The sequence below is a fragment of the Bos indicus x Bos taurus genome, chromosome X, assembly GCF_003369695.1.
Source record: "Bos indicus x Bos taurus breed Angus x Brahman F1 hybrid chromosome X, Bos_hybrid_MaternalHap_v2.0, whole genome shotgun sequence".
In the NCBI taxonomy this organism is placed as follows: Eukaryota; Metazoa; Chordata; class Mammalia; order Artiodactyla; family Bovidae; genus Bos; species Bos indicus x Bos taurus.
Window position 1 is genome coordinate 109,001,112 of NC_040105.1, and position 21,201 is coordinate 109,022,312.

Genomic DNA, 21,201 nt, shown 5'->3' on the forward strand with positions numbered 1-21,201 from the left:
TTCATTTTTTTTTCTCGGTAGCCATCATTGCACTTTGAAATGTTGTACCAGAACATTTTCTTAGAGACAGAAATGTCATGTGCCCCATAAACCAGCATAACAGCATGAACCAAAGGCTAATGATTGTCCCTCCTCTTCACCGGTAACCCCAAAAGATCCCCAGACGTACTTAAAATGAACCCCTACAATGAACACATATGTCCACACTTTTCTATACAATACAAACATGTACAGATATTTATACACATATTCATATTTATGCATTTTTGTTGTTTTTAACAAAATTGGATTATACTATAAGCATGACTCAATGACTTGCTTCCAGGTCAATATATGAAGACTTCACTCTCTCTGATGGCTCAGTTACATCCCTTGTGTGATGGTGGCCTCAGCCACCATCCCCATTAGTGGGCGTGTCCACTGTCACCAGTTTTTGTTTTTTCTTCTACAACCTGCACTTCCCTGGTGGCTCAGACAATAAAGCGCCTGCCCGTAATGTAGGAGACACAAGTTCAATCCCTGGGTCGGGAAGATCCCCTGGAGAAGGCAATGGCCACCCATTCCAGTACTCTTGCCTAGAAAATTCCATGGATGGAGGAGCCGGGTGGGCTACAGTCCAGGGGCTCACAAAGAGTTGGACACAACTCAGTGACTTCACTTTCTTTCTTTCTTACAACCTGCTGCCAGAGACCCCCTTCAACATATGTCCTTATATATTTGCATTGGATTTCTACAGACTAGAACCCCATGAGAGAAATGCGGAATCAAATGGTAAAAATACTTTTAGAGCTATCCTCAACTTACTTTTCTATAGATATTCCACTCTCACTAGGAGAAACTCTATAGGTCCAACAACCGAGTTTCGTCCATAAAGATCAGATCAGAAAACAGAAGGATTCAGAGTCTTAAAAGATGTATCCATCAACTGCAGTGTGTGGACGTGACCTGGATCCTGATGTAAATACCCAAAGCACGTGCCCCAGATCCGTGTGGTAGTAACTGTTGTTGTTATTGGGTTGCCCAGTCGTGTGTGACTCTTTGTGACCCCATGGACCGCAGCATGCCAGGCCTCCCTGTCCATAACCAACTCCCAGAGTTTATTCAAACTCAGGTTCATCGAGCCAGGATGCCATCCAACCACCTCATCCTCTGTCGTCCCCTTCTCCCCCTGCCTTCAATCTTTCCCAACATCAGGGACTTTTGTTCCCCTCTATATTTCGGCCTTCCCCTCTGTAAACAACCCCTTCATTCAGCATCTTATCCACCTTTTGGAGTGGGTCACCTGTCTCCTGCCAGGACCCTGGCTGGAGTGTTTCATGCTCACCAGCACGAGGAGCTGACTCATATCCTCACAGTGTACCCTGCACAGAACACGATCCTCTGCACTTGGCCTTAATCATTTCTTCTCAATAGAATGTGATGCATAGGTGTTTTTCTGAGCCCACAGCAAGGCTGTATCCCTTAATCTTGAAACAACTGTTTCAAATATATGAACATTCAAAATTTACACTTCTTTTTGATTTGTGTAAATATAATCAACTATGTAAAAGTTAATTTGTGTCATGTGGCAAAAGATACTATATACAATACACTTGGAAACATTATGGGCTTCCCTTGTAGCTCAGTCCATAATCTTCCTGTAGTGCAGGAGACCTGAGTTCCATCCCTGGGTTGGGAAGATCCCCTGGAGAAGGACATGGCAACCCATTCCAGTATCCTTGCCTGGAAAATCTCACGGACAGAGGAGCCTGGTGGGCTGCAGTCCATGGGGTCGCAAAAAATCAGGCACGACTGAGCGACTAACACTGACTGACTTACTGGAAACATATTATTGTGCATATAATAGGCAGACAGTTAATAACCAATATTTCAAGAGCTTCTAAACTTTGTTATATGGGCTTCCCTGGTGGCTCAGATGGTAAAGAGTCTGCCTGCAACACTGGAGACCCAGGTTCGATCCTTGGGTTAGGAAGATCCCCTGAAGAAGGAAATGGCAACCCACTCCAGTATTCTTGCTTGGAGAATTCCATGGACGGAGGAGCCTGGTGGGTTACATTGCATGGGATCACAAAGAGTTGGACACGACTGAGCAACTAACAATCAGGCTCACTCAAACTCTGTTATAAATAGATAAGCAACCCAATAGACAACAGGGCAAAAAGATACAAGAAGGAAAAGCATATAGCCATGAGCTCTTGAAAAGTGCTCAACTTTGGCTCTGGGAATACAATTAGAAAAATAAAGCAACCATGAAGTACTTTGCACCCGTCAGATTGGCAGAAATTTGAAAGGAATGTTAACATGTAATTCTGGCAATGTTCAGTTTTTTCATTTCTGGTTGAAACCACACTTGTTTTTGAGTTTCTATTCTCTGCTTCATTCCCATGCTAAGTGCCTGAGGGGTGCTTCCTACTAGCCGTGGCCAATGACACCCAAATACTTCATGTGATTTTCCCAGCTTTGCTTGCAGGAACGGTCACCATTGTGCGCAGGGCTGAAGAACCATGGTGAAGAATCTGGAAGGGCAAACACCCAGCACAACTGAATCTAGAGGGCATGTTCAATGTCTCATCTCAGTTCAGTTCAGTCGCTCAGTCATGTCCAAATCTTTGCGACCCCATGGAGTTCAGCAGGACAGGCTTTTCTGTCCATCACGAACTCCCAGAGCATGCTCAAACTCATGTCCATCAAGTCAGTGATGCTATCCAACCATCTTGTCCTCTGTAGTCCCATTCTCCTCCTGCCTTCAATCTTTCCCAGCATCAGGGTCTTTTCAAATGAGTCAGTTCTTCACATCAGGTGGCCCAAGTATTGGAGTTTCAGTATCAGTCCTTTCAATGAATATTCAGAACTGATTTCCTTTAGGATGGACTGGTTGGATCTCCTTGCAGTCCAAGGGACTTTCAAGAGTCTTCTCCAACACCACAGTTCAAAAGCATAAGTTCTTCGGTGCTCAGCTTTCTTTATGGGCCAACTCTCACATCCATACATGACTCCTGGAAAAACCATAGCCTTGAGTAGATGAACCTTTGACGGCAAAGTGATGTCTCTCTTTTTAATATGCTGTCTAGGTTGGTGATAGCTTTTCTTCCAAGGAGCAAATGTTTTTGAATTTCATGGCTGCAGTCACCATCTATAGTGATTTTGGAGCCCCCCAAAACAAAGTCTGTCACTGTTTCCATTGTTTCCCCATGTATTTGGCATGAAGTTATGGGACTGGATGCCTTGATCTTAGTTTTTTGAATGGTGAGTTTTTTTTTTTTTTTTTGAACAGTGAGTTTTAAGCCAGCTTTTTCACTCTCCTGTTTCACTTTCATCAAGAGGCTCTTTACTTCCTCTTCACTTTCTGCCATAAGGGTGGTGTCATCTGCATATCTGAGGTTCTTGATATTTCTCCTGGCAATCTTGATTCCAGCTTGTGTTTATCCAGCCTGGCATTTCTCATGATGTACTGTGCATGTAAATTAAACAAGCAGGGTGACAAGATACAGCCTTGACGAACTTCTTTCTCAGTTTGGAACCACTCTGTTGTTACATGTCCAGTTCTAACTGTTGCTTCTTGACCTGCATTCAGATTTCTCAGGAGGCGTGGTCAGGTGGTCTGGTATTCCCATTTCTCAAAGAATTTTCCAGTTTGTTGTGATCTACACAGTCAAAGGCTTTGACAGCAGTAGATGTTTTTTTGGAACTCTCTTGCTTTTTCTATGATCCAACAGATGTTGGCAATGTGATATCTGGCTCCTCTGCCTCTTCTAAAACCAGCTTGAACATTTGGAAATTCACGGATCAGGTATTGCTGAAGCCTGACTTAGAGAATTTTGAGCATTACTTTGCTAGCGTGTGAGATGAGTGCAATAGTGCAGTAGTTTTAACATTCTTTGGCATTGCCCTTCTTTGGGATTGGAATGAAAACTGACCTTTTCCAGTCCTGTGGCCACTGCTGAGTTTGCCAAATTTGCTGGCATATTGGGTGCAGCACTTTCACAGCATCATCTTTCAGGATTTGAAATAGCTTAACTGGAATTCTATCACCTCCAGTAGCTTTGTTTGTAGTGATGCTTCCTAAGGCCCTCTTGGCTTCGCATTCCAGGATGTCTGGCTACAGGTGAGTGATCACACCATCATGGTTATCTGCGTTGGAAGATCTTTTTGGTATAGCTCTTCTGTGTATTCTTGCCAGCTCTTCTTAATATCTTCTGCTTCTGTTAGGTCCATACCATTCCTGTCCTTTATTGTGCCCATCTTTGCATGAAATGTTCCCTTGGTATCTCTAAGTTTTTTGAAGAGATCTCTAGTCTTTCCCACTCTATTATTTTCCTCTATTTCTTTGCATTGATCACTCAGGACGGCTTTCTTATCTCTTCTTTCTATTCTTTGGAACTCTGCATTTATATGGTATATCTTTCATTTTCACCTTTGCCTTCTGCCTCTATTCTTTTCTCAGCTATTTGTAAGGCCTCCTTAGACAACATTTTGCTTTTTTGCATTTCTTTTTCTTGGGGATGGTCTTGATCACTGCCTCCTGTACAATGTCACGAACCTCTGTCCATAGTTCTTCAGGCACTCTGTCTATCAGATCTAGTCCCTTACATCTATTTGTCACTTCCACTGTGTAATTGTAAGGGATTTGATTTAGATCATATCTGAAAGGTCTAGTGGTTTTCCCTACTTTCTCCAATTTAAGTCTGAATTTGGCAATAAGGAGTTCATGATCTGAGCCACAGTCAGCTCCCAGTCTAGTTTTTGCTGACTGTATAGAGCTTCTCCATCTCTGGCTACAAAGAATATAATCAATCTGATTTTGGTATTGACCATCTGGTGATGTCCATGTGTAGAGTCTTCTCCTGTGTTGTTGGAAGAGGGTGTTTGCTATGACCAGTGCATTCTCTTGGCAAAGCTCTGTTAGCCTTTGCCCTGCTTCATTCTGTACTCGAAGGCCAAATGTGCCTGTTACTCTAGGTATCTCCTGACTTCCTACTTTTGCATTCTAGTCCCCTATAATGAAAAGGACATCTTTTTGGGTTTTAGTTCTAGAATGTCTTTTAGGTTTTCATAGAACCATTCAACTTCAGCTTCTTAAGCCTTAGTGGTTGGGGCATAGACTTGGATTACTGTAATATTGACTGATTTGTCTTGGAAATGAACAGAGATCATTCTGTCTTTTTGACGTTTCATCTTTTAGTCCATTCCTCTCTGTAAGAAATCTATAACAGAATAGTGATTACTAGCATCTTCGTGTTATAGATGACTTAGAGAAGTGAATTTTGCTCCAAATCACAGGGCTGGAGTAAAAGAGAGTGTGATTCAGGGCTGCCATTAAAGACTGAGGACTTCTGGCACTCAGTACAGAGCTCTTTCTAGACACTCTGGGTCATATGCCTTGTTTTAGAAGTTTACTAAATGAAAACAGAGGGTTGTCATTTCTTGAGTGATAAGAGGCCCTTCAATGAGGTATAAATACAAAAATGCGGTACGTGGACAGCAATTCCGATCCACAGTTCACCAAGACAAGGGCAGAGTGGATACCCACCATCGCCTTCTGCAGCTGATCTACCGAGTGATTAGTCACGTTTGTGCCATTGATTTCTAGGATCTCGTCCCCAACGTGAAGTGAGCCTACCATCAAAAGAAAACAGGTTCAGACAAGAGCTGTCAATAGGAGTCAAAACACTGCAGGAAAGAAAGTGTGATTTGTAGCACGTGATACAATAGATTGTGTAAAAAAAACAAAGGGTTGGAAGTATTCGACCACAAGAGACCGGAATATTCTATTGATGGCCCTCTGGGTCCTATGAGGACCAGCACTGGGAAGTTGACTACGTCATCTGCCTTGACTTCAGGACTCCGAGTAAAGAATAAAAGTACCTGATCCTCAAAATCTCCTGGAACTACAGTGCCCCTGATCTCTGGGGCCTCTGATAACAGCTATACAACACTCAAAGAAATCAGAAAATGAAGAACTTGGCACTGTGAAGTCACCAGCAAGCTTGATGTTTTTCTGCTGTTAAGCTAAAACCTCCAAACACTACCAAGTGATCAAGTTAATCACTGTTTAGAATCTGTGTGAATCTCTGTGAAGAGTGGTTATCTTACCTGCACTCCCCTAGATACAAAGAAAAGTGCTTTTACTAATGGATGCTTCTGCAAATTGATGGCTGCTTCCCATGAAGGAGATACAGCAGTTACTGAAATATGTGTTAATGTCTATTTGCTTAGTTGTTTTTTTTTTTTCTGGCCGTGCTGTTTAGCTAATGGAATCTTAGTTCCCCGAGCAGGGATTGAACTATGGCTCACAGCCGTGAGAATACCGAGTCCTAAATACTGATGTACCAGGAAATTTCCTATTTTCTCAGTTTAACTGGTAGCCCCAGGAGGCAGAGATGGTCTCTTTGCTTCATTGCTATGTATTCAGAGGCGGATGAAAGGGGTTGCATATAGTAATTGCTCAAATGTTACCTAACAGGAAAAATAGTCATGTCATGAAGTATAGAAGAAGGCTGGACCTATACCTTGTCTGTGGACCATGCCCCCATGGAGAATTCTGGCCACCGTACATGACTGCTTCTCGTTCAGCTTCAGTGTGATTCCCTGGAAGATAGACAAAGCCATAGCATGCTTGACTGTGAGCTATTTCTGAGCTGATCTTGTTTTGTTTGTTTCAGTTCTATCAGTTTATTGCTACCAACCCTCCACCCTCATGTGAACGTGCTCAGTCCTGTAACCCCATGGACTGCAGCCCGCCAGGCTCCTCTTTGTCCATACATTTCCAGGCAGGAATACTGGAGGTGGTTGCTGTTTCTGTCTCCAGGCTGAGCTGATCTTTAAGATATCTGAAAGTGATTTCTTGGGAGAAAGACTTTCTGTCTCCACCACCTGGGGCATCAACCACTGGAAGGGGGCAGGAAGCCTGCTCTGGAGCGGGAGTGGGCAGGGGGGTGATGATGGCGAAAAACAGGGGTTACCATGGGCTCCTCGGTGACCTTCTCAAACTGGATGAGCCGCACCTTCCGGGCCTCCTGGCCCTGAGTCTGGGCTGGGCTCCCCAGGGCAGCAGGCCCATTGGTGTACATGTCCTCCATGACAGCACTCAGCTGGGGTGACACAGGCTGGTGGGGCAAAAGAGCAGAGCATTGGATGAAGCAAGTGGCTGAGGCGACCCCTAGGATATCACTGCAGGGCTACAACCCCCAAAGCTACAGAAAGTGAAAGTGAAGTCACTCAGTCGTGTCTGACTCTTTGCGACCCCATGGACTGTAGCCCACCAGGCTCCTCCATCCAGGGAATTTTCTAAACAAGAGTACTGGTGTGGGTGGCCATTCCCTTCTCCAGGGGATCTTCCTGACCTAGGGATCTAACCAGGGTCTCCCACATTGCGGGCAGGCGCTTTACCATCTGAGCCACCAGGGAATCCCAAGCTACGTAAACCAATGCTTATCTTCTTAGGCTGGTAGCTGACTGCATTCAATTTGATGGGCCATGTTATTTATCCTATCATTTTGCCATTTCATACTGGATACTGAAAGAGGAACTCCCCAGGTCAGTAGGTGCCCAATATACTACTGGAGATCAGTGGATAAATAACTCCAGAAAGAATTAAGGGAAGGAGTCAAAGCAAAAACAATACCCAGTTGTGGATGTGACTGGTGATAGAAGCAAGGTCCGATGTTGTAAAGAGCAATATTGCATAGGAACCTGGAATGTTAGGGCCATGAATCAAGGCAAATTGTAAGTGGTCAAACAGGAGATGGCAAGAGTGAACGTCGACATTCTAGGAATCAGCAAACTAAAATGGACTGGAATGGGTGAATTTAACTCAGATGACCATTATATCTACTACTGCAGGCAGGAATCCCTTAGAAGAAATGGAGTAGCCATCATGGTCAACAAAAGAGTCCGAAACGCAGTACTTGGATGCAATCTCAAAAACGACAAAATGATCTCTGTTCGTTTCCAAGGCAAACCATTCAATATCACAGGAATCCAAGTCTATGCCCCAACCAGTAATGCTGAAGAAGCTGAAGTTGAACGGTTCTAGGAAGACCTCCAAGACCTTTTAGAACTAACACCCAAAAAAGATGTCCTTTTCATTATAGGGGACTGGAATGCAAAAGTAGGAAGTCAAGAAACACCTGGGGTAATGGGAAAATTTGCCCTTGGAATACGGAATGAAGCAGGGCAAAGGCTAATAGAGTTTTGCAAAGAGAACACACTGGTCATAGCAAACACCCTGTTCCAACAACACAAGACAAGACTCTACACATGGACATCACCAGATGGTCAACACCAAAATCAGATTGATTATATTCTTTGCAGCCAGAGATGGAGAAGCTCTATACAGTTAGCAAAAAGAAGACTGGGAGCTGACTGTGGCTCAGATCATGAGCTCCTTATTGCCAAATTCAGACTTAAATTGAAGAAAGTAGGGAAAACCACTAGACCAGTCAGGTATGACCTAAATCAAATCCCTTATGATTATACAGTGGAAGTGAGAAATAGATGTAAGGGACTAGATCTGATAGATAGAGTGCCTGATGAACTATGGATGGACAGAGGTTCATGACATTGTACAGGAGACAGGGATCAAGACCATCCCCAGGAAAAGAAATGCAAAAAAGCAAAATGGCTGTCCGAGGAGGCCTTACAAATAGCTGTGAAAATAAGAGAAGCGAAAAGCAAAGGAGAAAAGGAAAGATATAAGCATCTGAATGCAGAATTCTAAATAGCAAGAAGAGATAAGAAAGCCTTCCTCAGCGATCAATGCAAAGAAATAGAGGAAAACAACAGAATGGGAAAGACTAGAGACCTCTTCAAGAAAATTAGAGATACCAAGGGAACTTTTCATGCAAAGATGGGCTCGATAAAGTACAGAAATGGTATGGACCTAACAGAAGCAGAAGATATTAAGAAGAGGTGGCAAGAATACACAGAAGAACTGTACAAAAAAGATCTTCACAACCAAGATAATCACAATGGTATGATCACTCACCTAGAGCCAGACATCCTGGAATGTGAAGTGGGCTTTAGAAAGCATCACTACGAAAGCTAGTGGAGGTGATGGAATTTCAGTTGAGCTATTTCAAATCCTGAAAGATAATACTGTGAAAGTGCTGCACTCAATATGTCAGCAAATTTGGAAAACTCAGCAGTGGCCACAGGACCGGAAAAGGTCAGTTTTCATTCCAATCCCAAAGAAAGGCAATGCCAAAGAATGCTCAAACTACCGCACAATTGCACTCATCTCACACGATAGTAAAGTAATGCTCAAAATTCTCCAAGCCAGGCTTCAGCAATATGTGAACCGTGAACTTCCAGATGTTCAAGCTGGTTTCAGAAAAGGCAGCGGAACCAGAGATCAAATTGCCAACATCTGCTGGATCATCGAAAAAGCAAGACAGTTTCAGAAAAACATCTATTTCTGCTTTATTGACTATGCCAAAGCCTTTGATTGTGTGGATCACAATAAACTGTGGAAAATTCTTCAAGAGATTGAATACCAGACCACCTGTCCTGCCTCTTGAAAAACCTATATGCAGGTCAGGAAGCAACAGTTAGAACTGGACATGGAACAACAGACTGGTTCCAAATAGGAAAAGGAGTACGTCAAGGCTGTATACTGTCACCCTGCTTATTTAATTTATATGCAGAGTACATCATGAGAAACACTGGGCTGGAAGAAGTACAAGCTGGAATCAAGATTTCCGGGAGAAATATCAATAACCTCAGATATGCAGATGACACCACCCTATGGCAGAAAGTGAAGAGGACCTAAAAAGCCTCTTGATGAAAGTGAAAGAGGAGAGTGAAAAGGTTGGCTTAAAGCTCAACATTCAGAAAACTAAGATCATGGCATCTGGTCCCATCTCTTCATGGGAAATAGATGGGCAAACAGTGGAAACAGTGTCAGACTTTATTTTTGGGGGCTCCAAAATCACTGCAGATGGTGACTGCATCTGTGAAATTAAAAGACGCTTACTCCTTGGAAGGAAGATATGACCAACCTAGATAGCATATTGAAAAGCAGAGACATTACTTTGCCAACAAAGGTCTGTCTAGTCAAGGCTATGGTTTTTCCAGTGGTCATGTATGGATGTGAGAGTTGGACTGTGAAGAAAGCTGAGTGCCAAAGAATTGATGCTTTTGAACTGTGGTGTTGGAGAAGACTCTTGAGAGTCCCTTGGACTGCAAGGAGATCCACCTAGTCCATTTTAAAGGAGATCAGCCCTGGCTGTTCTTTGGAAGGAATGATGCTAAGGATGAAACTCCAGTACTTTGGCCACCTCATGCGAAGAGTTGACTCATTGGAAAAGACTCTGATGCTGAGAGGGATTGGGGGCAGGAGGAAAAAGGGACGACAGGAGATGACATGGCTGGTGGCATCACCGACTCGATGGACATGAGTTTGAGTGAACTCTTGGAGTTGGTGATAGACAGGGAGGCCTGGCATGCTGTGATTCATGGTGTCACAAAGAGTCAGACACGACTGAGCGACTGAACTGAACTGTTATTTATCCAACGGGCCACCCCTCCCATTGGCCCAAGATGCCACGTGAACTGTGATTCATTGACCTCAACCATGCAGACAGCACAGCTGCATGAATTACACTCTGGAAAGTCTCTGCATGATACATCTGAAGTTAATTTAAGGCCTCTGGCCTGGGCAAGAGGACAGACAGAAGGCTGGTCTTGGTAATCCATGGTGCCAGGTCAACCCCACATTGGCAGCAGGAATGTTCATCCCCACCTGACTTTCTAGACAAAACCAGACAGTTGGCAGTGCCAAACAGAAAAGGTGAGACAGCCAAGCTTTGAGAAAAGCAGCATAGCGCATTGTCAAAACCGGGGAGGAAGCAGAAGTGCCTTCTATCTGACACAAAAGAGCCAAATGACAACTAAAAAATATAAATACCTCGAAGTGAAGAAACTCCCCTGAGACAGGCAAAGGTTTAGTAGGCACACACAGCGATAATCATAGATGCGGACAGTTGTCCCATCAAAACTAACACCTTCTCACCAAAAGACGATCAAGAGCTATGAAGGCATGGCACAGCCTGACTGTAAAAGCTGCAATACATACGTCTGACAGAGACTTATTTATACCCAGAACATGTGAAGAATTCTTATGACTCAATAACAGGATGGCAAGTGAGGAAAAGACAGAATGTTTGAACGGACACTTCATTTCAAAAGGCCACATGCACTACAATAGCCTACAAGCACTGTAATCAGGGAAATACTGGGTGGGCCAAAAAGTTCTTTTGGGCTTTTTCATAAGATGTACTAGGGAGCTGATGGCGAAAAAGACAAGTTTAGCACACACTGACCCTAGCCCCTGTCAACCACACTTTGAAGTGTTCACCCAAAAGAAAAGACACAGGGTTGCACATGGATGTTCACAGCAGCTTTATTCACCCACAGGAGGTGGCAGAAACAAAAGGACCATGTTGACAGGGGTCAACATGCATCAGTCTGAAAAGTGTGATGTTGAGTGAAAGAAGCTTTAGGCAAAAGAGTACACATTAGATGAGCCCATTTGTGAGGTTTTAGAACACGCCTAAATGACAATAACAACATTGAAGATGGTGGTTGCCTCTGTTGGGATGGGAAGGGGTAGGCTGGGTAGAGTATGAGAGATACTTCTGGAGTGTTGATGCTCCAAACTGTGATCAGGGTTGGGTTAACACAGGTGTGTGTATTTGTTCAAACTCATCCAGTACATTTCACCAGATGGACCCTGGACCACAAAGTTAAAAAAAAAAATCATATAGAAATACTGAATACTAGTCCATAATATGCACACTGAAGCCTTTAGGGGTGAACTGTTCTGATGCTTGCAGCTTTTTAAAAAAAAAAACACAAGATTCATTCATTTCTTTTATGGCTGTGCCGGGTCTTAGTTGCTGCTGTTGGGCTTTTCTCTAGATGTGGTGAGTGGCCTTCTCATCCCAGTGGTTTGTCCTGTTGCAGGGCACAGGTTGTAGGCACAGGGGTTCAGTCGTGGAACTTACTTTGAGGAAAAAAAAAAAAGGTGAATGAATGGTTTGTGGATAGACACGTGACAAAGCACACATGGCCGCGTGTTAATGGTATAATCTAGGAGGTATGTCAAATGGAAGCTACTATCAAATTGTTTGTTCTTTGCAGTGGGTTTGAAAATTTGCAAATAAAACACTGGAAGGAATGGCATCAGGAGAGTGAAAAAAGGCCACAGAGCATGGAACTGGGACCCTCAGGAGCTGTCCTACTGTGGATGGACTTTGGAATTTTAAGAACAGTGTGGCTCTGACATCACATGCCAATGAGAATAAATGGATGGATCTCCTTAAAGCACTCTTCAGTCTCCTTTGCTGGTTCTTCCTCCTCTTTCTAACTTAACTGCTCTTGAAGTAGCCCAGGGCTTGGAGAAGGGCAAGGAGCACTCTGAAAATGTTCCCACCCACTCCAGGTCAAATATTCAATCAGGACGTTAGGGAAGGATTCCGCTGCACATGGACGGCGGCTGCAATCCAGCCACAGCGGGGGTGGGGATGCCCCTCAGAGACCACGGGGAGGGAAGATCTTCCCAATGGGTGGGACCAGGAGAAGGACATCTCATCAGCCAGTTGGTGGCAAAGGAGAAATGGGAAGATTCCCCAAGGAGGAACAGCTAGCCCCATCTATGTGTCTGTCTGTCTCTCCAGATCTATTGCAATCAGGGAAGTCCCGAGAAAGAGAAACTGCCCTGGGCAGCAGCTAGCACTTCTCCAAACTCACGTGACACAGCTTTCCACAGTGCTATGAAAGCAGAAGCTTCTAACAAGGGATTGTATTTAGCAAAGTAACTGATGAGACGTAACTGATGTAACTCATGTAACTGATGTAACTCATGACACCAGAGCTACAGGGCACTTCAAGGCCATCTACAGTAGATGAGTTACCTCTACCTCTGTGCAAAGTGTCCTAGCACACACAGATACCATGGAGCCATGAAAAGGAGGTTCAGGGGTTGATCTCAAAGAAATGTTGTTAAGTGAAAAAAAAAGGGGGGAGGAAAGGTATGCTGTGAAACAGATGAAAATCTTCATATCTGCTTGTAAACATGCCATCTCTCTCTGGAGGGACACGTGAACAACATGGAGGAACTGGGAGACAAGAGAAGGGGCTAAGAAGAAAACTGGATTCATTTCAGATTACTCTCTTAACAGGCATATAAAAGCCTTCTCTTGTGGCAAGATAGAATTTTCCTGAGTGTCATTTAGATTCAAGTTGGGAGCTTAAGGAATTGTGTGTAGTGTGGATCCTGGTTTTTTTTTTTTTTTTGATATTCATTTATTTGACTGTGCTGGGTCTCAATTGCAGCCTGTAGGATCTAGTTCTCAGAGCAGGGATTGAACCCATGGAAAAGTCTGAGCGTGGGAAAAGTCCCTGGGCCCTACTGAAAGGAGAGTCCAAGGCAGGAAGGTAAATAGAAACCCACACACACAAAAAAAGGAAGTCATGAGGATGAGAGATTTAAAAAATGTTCCGGCAGACAGCAGAGCTGAGAATGTGCACCCAGAAGAAACTAGCTGGGGAGGATTGCAGGAAGGAGGAAGCTGGTATCTCATCAACCAGAACTGGAGAACAGGCTGTCCCAGGCTGCACAAGGGGCTGAAAAAAGAAGAACTGAGTTGGGCGTCTGGTCATCCCGAAAAAGATCAGGGAGAAGCTGGATCAGTGAGAAACAGAATAAAGCTGTTGGGTTGGCCACCAGTCAGAATACAAAAGCCTCTACCAACGTTCCCTTTTTAGCATCGACCTACAGCAGGTTGCAAAACAATTGTAGGTAAAGAACAGACTGTAAATGTCAGAACCCTTACAACATCAAGGTCCACACACACACGACAGAAAAGAATGAAAGGAAGGGTCTCCAGATCCTGGGAGATCTGTGAGAAGGGAAGTCACCAAAGGAATGAATGGAGAATTTTTAGTTCTGCTGGATTTTGGCCACACGCTTGGGTTGCATTTAGTGACAGTCAGAAGGCTTGTCCTTATGGAACCAAGAGGAGTCCCTTCTTGCTGCAACTAGAGAAAGCCTGCGCTCAGCCATGAAGACCCAGCAGAGACAAAAACAGAAAAACAAACCAGTGCTATTAAAAAAAAAGAAAGAAAACCATAAGGAAATATCACCACACAGCCATCAGAGCAGCTATGATCAAAACCAGTGACAAGACTAAATAGTCATAAGGATGGAAAGAAACTGAATCTCTCATCCATGGCTGGTGGCAATGTAAAATGGAACAGCCATTCAGGAAGAGAATCGGGTGCTTTCTTAGAAAACAAAATGAGTACTTTACAAGTGAGCAATGCTGGTAAAGAATCGCCTGCAATGTGGGAGACCTGGGTTCGATCCCTGGGTTGGGAAGATCCCCTGGAGAAGGCAAAGGCTACCCATTCCAGTATTCTGGCCTGGAGAATTCCACGGACTGTATAGTCCATGGGGTCACGAAGAATCGGACACGACTGAGAGACTTTCACTGTATTCACTGTAATGGAACAAGACAAATGTGTGTGCAAAACCTGCTACATGAAGGTTTGTACCTGGGCTGGATGAAGCACAAGCTGTAATCAAGATTGCCGGGAGAAATATCAATAACCTCAGATATGCAGATGATACCACCCTTACGGCAGAAAGTGAAGAACTAAAGAGCCTCTTGATAAAAGTGAAAGAGGAGTGTGAAAAAGTTGGCTTAAAGCTCAACATTCAGAAAACTAAGATCATGGCATCTGGTCCCACCACTTCAAGGCAAATAGATGGGGAAACAGTGGAAACAGTGAGAGACTTTATTTGGGGGGGCTCAAAAATCACTGCAGATGGTGATTGCAGCCATAAAATTAAAAGACACTTACTGTGTCTTTTAAAAAAAAATAAAATAAAATAAAAGACACTTACTGCTTCCCTGGTGGCTCAGATGGTAAAGCGTTTGCCTACAATGCAGGAGACCCGGGTTCAATCCCTGGGTTGGGAAGATCTCCTGGAGAAGGAAATGGTAACCCACTCCAGTATTCTTGCCTGGAAAATCCCATGGACGGAGAAGCCTAATAGGCTACAGGCCATGGAGTCACAAAGAGTCGGACATGACTGAGCGACTTCACTTTCACTTTACTCCTTGGAAGGAAAGTTATGACCAACATAGACAGCATATTAAAAAGCAGAGACATTACTTTGTAAACAAAGGTCCGTCTAGTCAAGGCTATGGTTTTTCCAGTGGTCATGTATGGATGTGAGAGTTGGACTATAAAGAAACCTGAGCACCGAAGAACTGATGCTTTTGAACTGTGGTGTTGGAGAAGACTCTTGAGAGTCCCTTGGACTACAAGGAGATCCACACAGTCCATCCTAAAGAAGATCAGCCCTGGGTGTTCATTGGAAGGTCTGATGTTGAAGCTGAAACTCCAATACTTTGGCCACCTGATGCAAAGAGCTGACTCATTTGAAAAGACCCTGATGCTGGGAAAGACTGAAGGTAGGAGGAGAAGGGGACGACAGAGGATGAGATGGTTGGATGGCATCACCGGCTCAATGGAGATGAGTTTGGGTAGACTCTGGGAGTTGGTCTTAGACAGGGAGGCCTGGCGTGCTGCAGTTCATGGGGTCGCAAAGAGTCAGACATGACTGAGTGACTGAACTGAACTGAAGGTTCGTACAGATTTACTCACAGTAACTCAAACCTGGAAACAACTAGGAGTATCTATCACAGGTGAGCAGGTCAACAGACTATGATCCATCCAGACTTTGGGACGATTCCCAGCAATAAAATATTGCCAATGATTTGATTCCAGGTAAACTCCAATACTTTGGCCACTTCATGTGAAGAGTTGACTCATTGGAAAAGACTCTGATGCTGGGAGGGATTGGGGGCAGGAGGAGAAAGGGACGACAGAGGATGAGATGGCTGGATGGCATCACTGACTCAATGGACGTGAGTCTGAGTGAAATCTGGGAGTTGGTGATGGACAGGGAGGCCTGGCGAGCTGCGATTCATGGCGTCGCCAAGAGTCGGACACAACTGAGCGACTGAACTGAACTGAACTGAACTGATATAACATTATTGGGATGACAAAATTACAGAGCTGGCAAACAGACTAGTGGTGGTGGTTATGTATCTTCACACATGTGACAAAATGGCCCAGAGCTACACTCACATGTCACAGCAATGTCAAGTCCATGGTTTTGACAATGTACTATTTTTGATCTTATAGGAGACAGAGTTGAAGTTATTGTAAAAAAGTAGCAAAACAGCTGGCAGGTAGCACTTGTTTGCACCCAAAGAGCTGTAACTAAGAGAGCACAGTAACGAATGGGGAGAGGAAACAACAAACCATGGAGAAAGTTGCAGGAATCTGGGGTTGGAAATTAACAGGCTAAAGCACATGGTAACCTCAGAGCTTCTCAAAGCATTACCCACAGCGACCTGGAAGCATGTGGCATCAAGTTGGAAGAATTCTTTCTGTTAAATTAAGCACCTTATTTGTTTTTACCATGTTGCAGGTATTAAGAGATTTGAACGTACAGACTGAGGAGTTCAAGGATCACTGACTGCATGCCTGACTTGCCCTGATTCTGACTTACAAATCTTTGTTCACTAGTAATTGTGGGGCTGAGAATGCTCAAAATCAAACCTGCAGATTCATTCCATGGATCTCCCAGCAACTACCAATTGCTGCTGCTGCTGCTAAGTCGCTTCAGTCGTGTCCGACTCTGTGTGACCCCAGAGACAGCAGCCCACCAGGCTCCCCTGTCCCTGGGATTCTCCAGGCAAGAACATTGGAGTGGCTTGCCATTTCCTTCTCCAATACAGGAAAGTGAAAAGTGAAAGTGAAGTCGCTCAGTGTCTGACTCCTAGCGACCCCATGAACTGCAGCCTACCAGGCTCCTCCATCCATGGGATTTGCCAGGCAAGAATACTGGAGTGGGTTGCCATTGCCTTCTCCGAACTACCACTTACGTGTCTTAAAACCCAGCAGTGTTGGTAAAGAATCTGCCTGCAATTTGGGAGACTTGGGTTCAATCCATGTAACCAGGGATTCATCAGTAACCATAGCAGGTAAAGGTGGCAATAAAGTCTGGAAACACAGATCAGATTCTCTTATCATGTGCTGTAAAGTACCATCAAGAAAGCATTTCTGATGATTCATCTGGGTTTGCAGACGTGGCAGAGCCCTGCGTAACGTTCTCAACAAGGACAGTCGAAAGTCTGTCCACGGAAGACAGAGTGAACTTGGCAAGGGGGTGGATGCCTGCATGATTGGGGGCCTCATCTCTTCATTCAGCTCCAAGACATGTCAGCCTTTAAATTAAGGACTCTGCAAAGCGTGCCAGAGGTAGAACACATTGAACCCAGAAAAGTTCAACACTTGCTATGCCAAACGCTGGGCTTTTCAATGTGCTTATCCATCAAGACAGTCCCCCTTCCTAATGACTCAGAACCACTATCACACTCCCTCAGAAGCTGCCAGTGATGAGAGAGATACCTGGAATGCTCTGACCTGGCACCTGAAGAACCAACTCGCACCCGTGGGGTGCCCCCAAAGCACCACCTGATGCCCCTGCTCTGACCGCTCTTTGATGACACCTGGCACACCAGCCCCTGGCACCCCCAGCCCACAGACAATCTGTGATAAAGGGCTAGACAGACAGATGCATACAGAGCAGGGGCCGCAGGCTGCAGTCGGTCCCCCATCTCTCCTGTCCTGCCCCTCAACTGCTGGAACTTGGCGTGTTTCCACAGCTGTTAAGACACGCGCCTTCCAATGGGTGGCAGAGATTTTCCATTGTTTGTTCTGGGACTTACTGGCCCCACGCTGGACCACAATGTTGAGTCCTTCCCAGTGCCATGAGCACCCGTGCCGGGTGATTACAAAGTGATACAAGCAATGCTGAGCAAACAACATCGGGCAAAGGTGCTCGATTGCTTTCTGTGGGGTGCACTTTGCAACTTGGACACCAGTACCCCCCTGGCCAGGGAGGCCCCCAGCCACACCCGGGCAGGATGGGGAACGGCCGTCCCACGTGAGAAGGGCTCAAGGCCGCCCTCTGCTCCGCAGCCTGTCAGGGGCCCATATTCACACAAACTGCTGGGGTGGCAAGGCCTGGCCTCTGAAACCCTCTTCAGAGGAAACATCTGTGGTGGGTTCAAAGGGCAGAGGCAGCAGTTCAGAGGAAGCTGGGATTAAAAAAGAGAGAGATGAAAAAACAAACTTAGCGGCAGGTGGCGGAGGTGGATGACTCAAGTAGGGCCCACCAAGTCACATTAAGAGCTGGTGACAATGACTGGAGGGAATGAACCAACATCTGTTGGGCCGATGGGTAAGCCCTCTGCCCACTGTTTTCAGGTACCGTGGGGCTTCCCTGAGAAGCTGATTTGGGAAAGAAGCTGCCTGCAATGCAGGAGACCCGGGTTTGATTCCTGGGCCGGTAAGTTCCCTTGGAGAAGGGCTAGGCTACCCACTCCAGCATTCTTGGGCTTCCCTGGGAGATCAGCTGGGAAAGAATCCGCCTGCAGTGCGGGAGACCTGGGTTCAATCCCTGGGTTGGGAAGATCCCCTGGAGAAGGGAAAGGCTGCTACCCACTCCAGGATCCTGTCCTGGAGAATTCCATGGACTGTACAGTCAATGGGGTCACCCAGAGTTGGACATGACTGAGCGACTTAAACAGACAGAAGGCCCAGGCCAAGCAGGCAAGTGATGGCCTACACCAGACACCAGCTGCTCAGTCCTCCTGGGCCAGGGCAGGCTCCACTTTGGGAAAGAACACAAGGAAAAAAAAAACCCATGAGAAAATCCAAAAGGACTCAAGGTACCAGAAAAAAGGGAAAACTGTTTCCCACAAATATGAGAGCTGCAGAAAAGGGCTGGGAGGAGAGGAAAGCCTCAGAGGCAGGATTTTATGCAAGTCCTGGCTTCAGTCCTGATGAACCAGGTGCCTGGGATGCAGGCAAACAAAGCACCTGCAGCAGGACTGGCAGGCTGGTGACTTCAGAGCACAAACGTGTACAATCGGCCCTGGGACACGATGGATGTGAGCTGCCACGGGTCCACTGGCATGAGCATTTCTTGCACAGTCAACCCTGCAGCACCAACAATTCAGTCCAGGGTAGGTGGCCTCTGCTGGTGGCTGGAGGCTTGTAGTCGTGGATGAACCACAGGGACGGAGGAACGGATGCATATGGATGCGGCTCAACTCTATGCCTCCACGTGAAGGAAAAAGGCAAAGTGAAGCCTCAGAAAATTCTATGTTACACCAAGCTGTACTCTGGTTCCCTAATTTGGAGCATGTCTTCCTGTTTCCCTGCCCTGGAGTCAGTTCTCCTCTTTTGAGCAACAGTTGAAAACTTGAGCAACTGGTGCTTAGGGGAAAAAAAAAATCCCTGCCATCCATGAAATGTCACCTGATTTCATCTCCCCCACCCCAGGGGATCTCTGGTGAAATCTCCAGACCTCTGTGAGCCCTGAATGTCCCTGCCTGGAGCACTGTTGGCCGATGGCACCCTGGATATCTCCAGCCCCAAACCTGTGCAACAGCAGATGAGGCCGAATCTGCTGGCCAGGAGCTCTGCTGAGTGGATACTCAGCTGGAGCCAGACTTCATTCCTGGGCCATTAGGCCCAAGTGAACTTTCAGGGACTTGCAACCTATTTCTTCAGGTCATGGGAAAGGGGCAACTTCAAACAGGCCAGCAGAGAGAAGCAGGAATTTTACAACCCATTTTATGTGCACTAAGGGACTGCCATAAAGAACAAGGTCACAGAGAGCTCATAAAATGTTTCTCCAAGGAAGGACACCTATAGTTAAATAGGGAAGGCAGCCTCCACTTCAAATGTACTGCAACACTGTGCTCTGATAAGACTTTTTCAGTATCAAATACGGACTATAATCAGAAGGGAAACTTTGGTTTTCTAGTCTTTAGAACTTTTACGGAAAGCAATCTTCCTCAATGAAGTGTTTGGCAACAGGAATTTCTGAATTGCTTTAAAGGCAACAGCTTCCTTGGAGGGAAGGTGAACCTCAGGAAATAAGGAATCATCTGGTTTGTGGGGTCAGGCCACCCCTCATGGCGTGGAGATTCTCCCTCCGAGGTCCACAGTTGGGCAGTTCTGGAAGCTTTTCATTCTGTGCTTTACCAATTTTTCTTATCCCATTCTCAAATCCTTTCATGCAAACAAACTACATAGGCAGGAGACTGTATCTGGTATTGCAGGATAAACTCATGGCTCCACAAAAACTGCTGCTTACTCAGAGTAGTGACAGAGCTTCTGTTCAAAACTGCACGCAACGAACCTCCCCAGCTTTCCCACCAGGGGCAGAAAGATCTCCAAGGGGTCGGGACACTGAGTTACAGGTGATGCTCAGGTTGTGCAAAGTGAAAGCAGGCACACAGAAAGGCCTACGTAAGCTGGAGTCCACCTGTAGGACAGCCTCAAAAAGGCAAAGTGATAGTGTTTTCCAAATGCTGCTTGGAAAAAAAAAACAAACACAAATGCTGCTGGAGCGGGGGGCGGGGGGAGGGGGTGGCGGTCCATGCATCCAGGGATGGCAGGTGTGTGTGGGGGCAACCCTCAAGGACTGTGAGGTCACAGCTACAGGGTGGGATGTATGTGTCCAATGTCAATGAACTGCACAAATCGGTGAATTCTATGTATGCCAAGTAAACCTCAATAAAGTTGCCAAAAGAAAATTCAATAAACAGAGTTTGGCAGGGGGTGGGGATGGAGTTAAGGCTCAGCCAAGTGAGTTGACTGTTGGGAAGAAAAGCAAAAAATCACATTTCCAAGCTTATGGGGAATCAAGGAGTTTCAGAGCCTGATCCCCTCCTAGCCCACTTGCCGCTGTGCTGCCTAACTTGCAACTTTGTCTTCCCCACATGATCATCCTGCTGCTCCTGGAAGCCTAGACTACTGCAATCCTGATTTGCAAAGATGGACAAGTGTGAATATGGCGCCCTGAGGGAAGCAGCAAGGTCAATGCAGATACAGAATGCAGCCTCCCTCTGATGCCTCCCAGTCCACAGTCCCCAGCCCGCACGCCAGTCTGCTGGGACCTGGGGGATCTGCAGTTTCATCGTATGCCCAAGTGGATGGGTGCGCTGCATAGCACGTCCACCTCTTCAGGCACTTAGTAATTTGGGAACCATGTCCGAGGCCCCACGGATCAGGCATTTTACCTGGAAAAAGTGAGTGTGCAAA

The 21,201-nt window shown here is 45.6% G+C and overlaps 1 protein-coding gene across 1 annotated transcript in view; it reads right to left on the reverse strand.

Annotated features, from left to right (window-relative positions):
• Positions 1-21,201, reverse strand: part of MPP1 (membrane palmitoylated protein 1) — a 32,834-nt gene that overhangs the window by 10,360 nt on the left and 1,273 nt on the right. The window contains exons 2-4 of the mRNA XM_027533049.1: positions 6,963-7,106; positions 6,510-6,588; positions 5,531-5,616 (exon numbers count right to left, since the gene is read on the reverse strand). Of these exons, the coding sequence (XP_027388850.1) occupies positions 5,531-5,616; positions 6,510-6,588; positions 6,963-7,106 (309 nt within the window). The remainder of the gene's footprint in view (positions 1-5,530; positions 5,617-6,509; positions 6,589-6,962; positions 7,107-21,201) is intronic.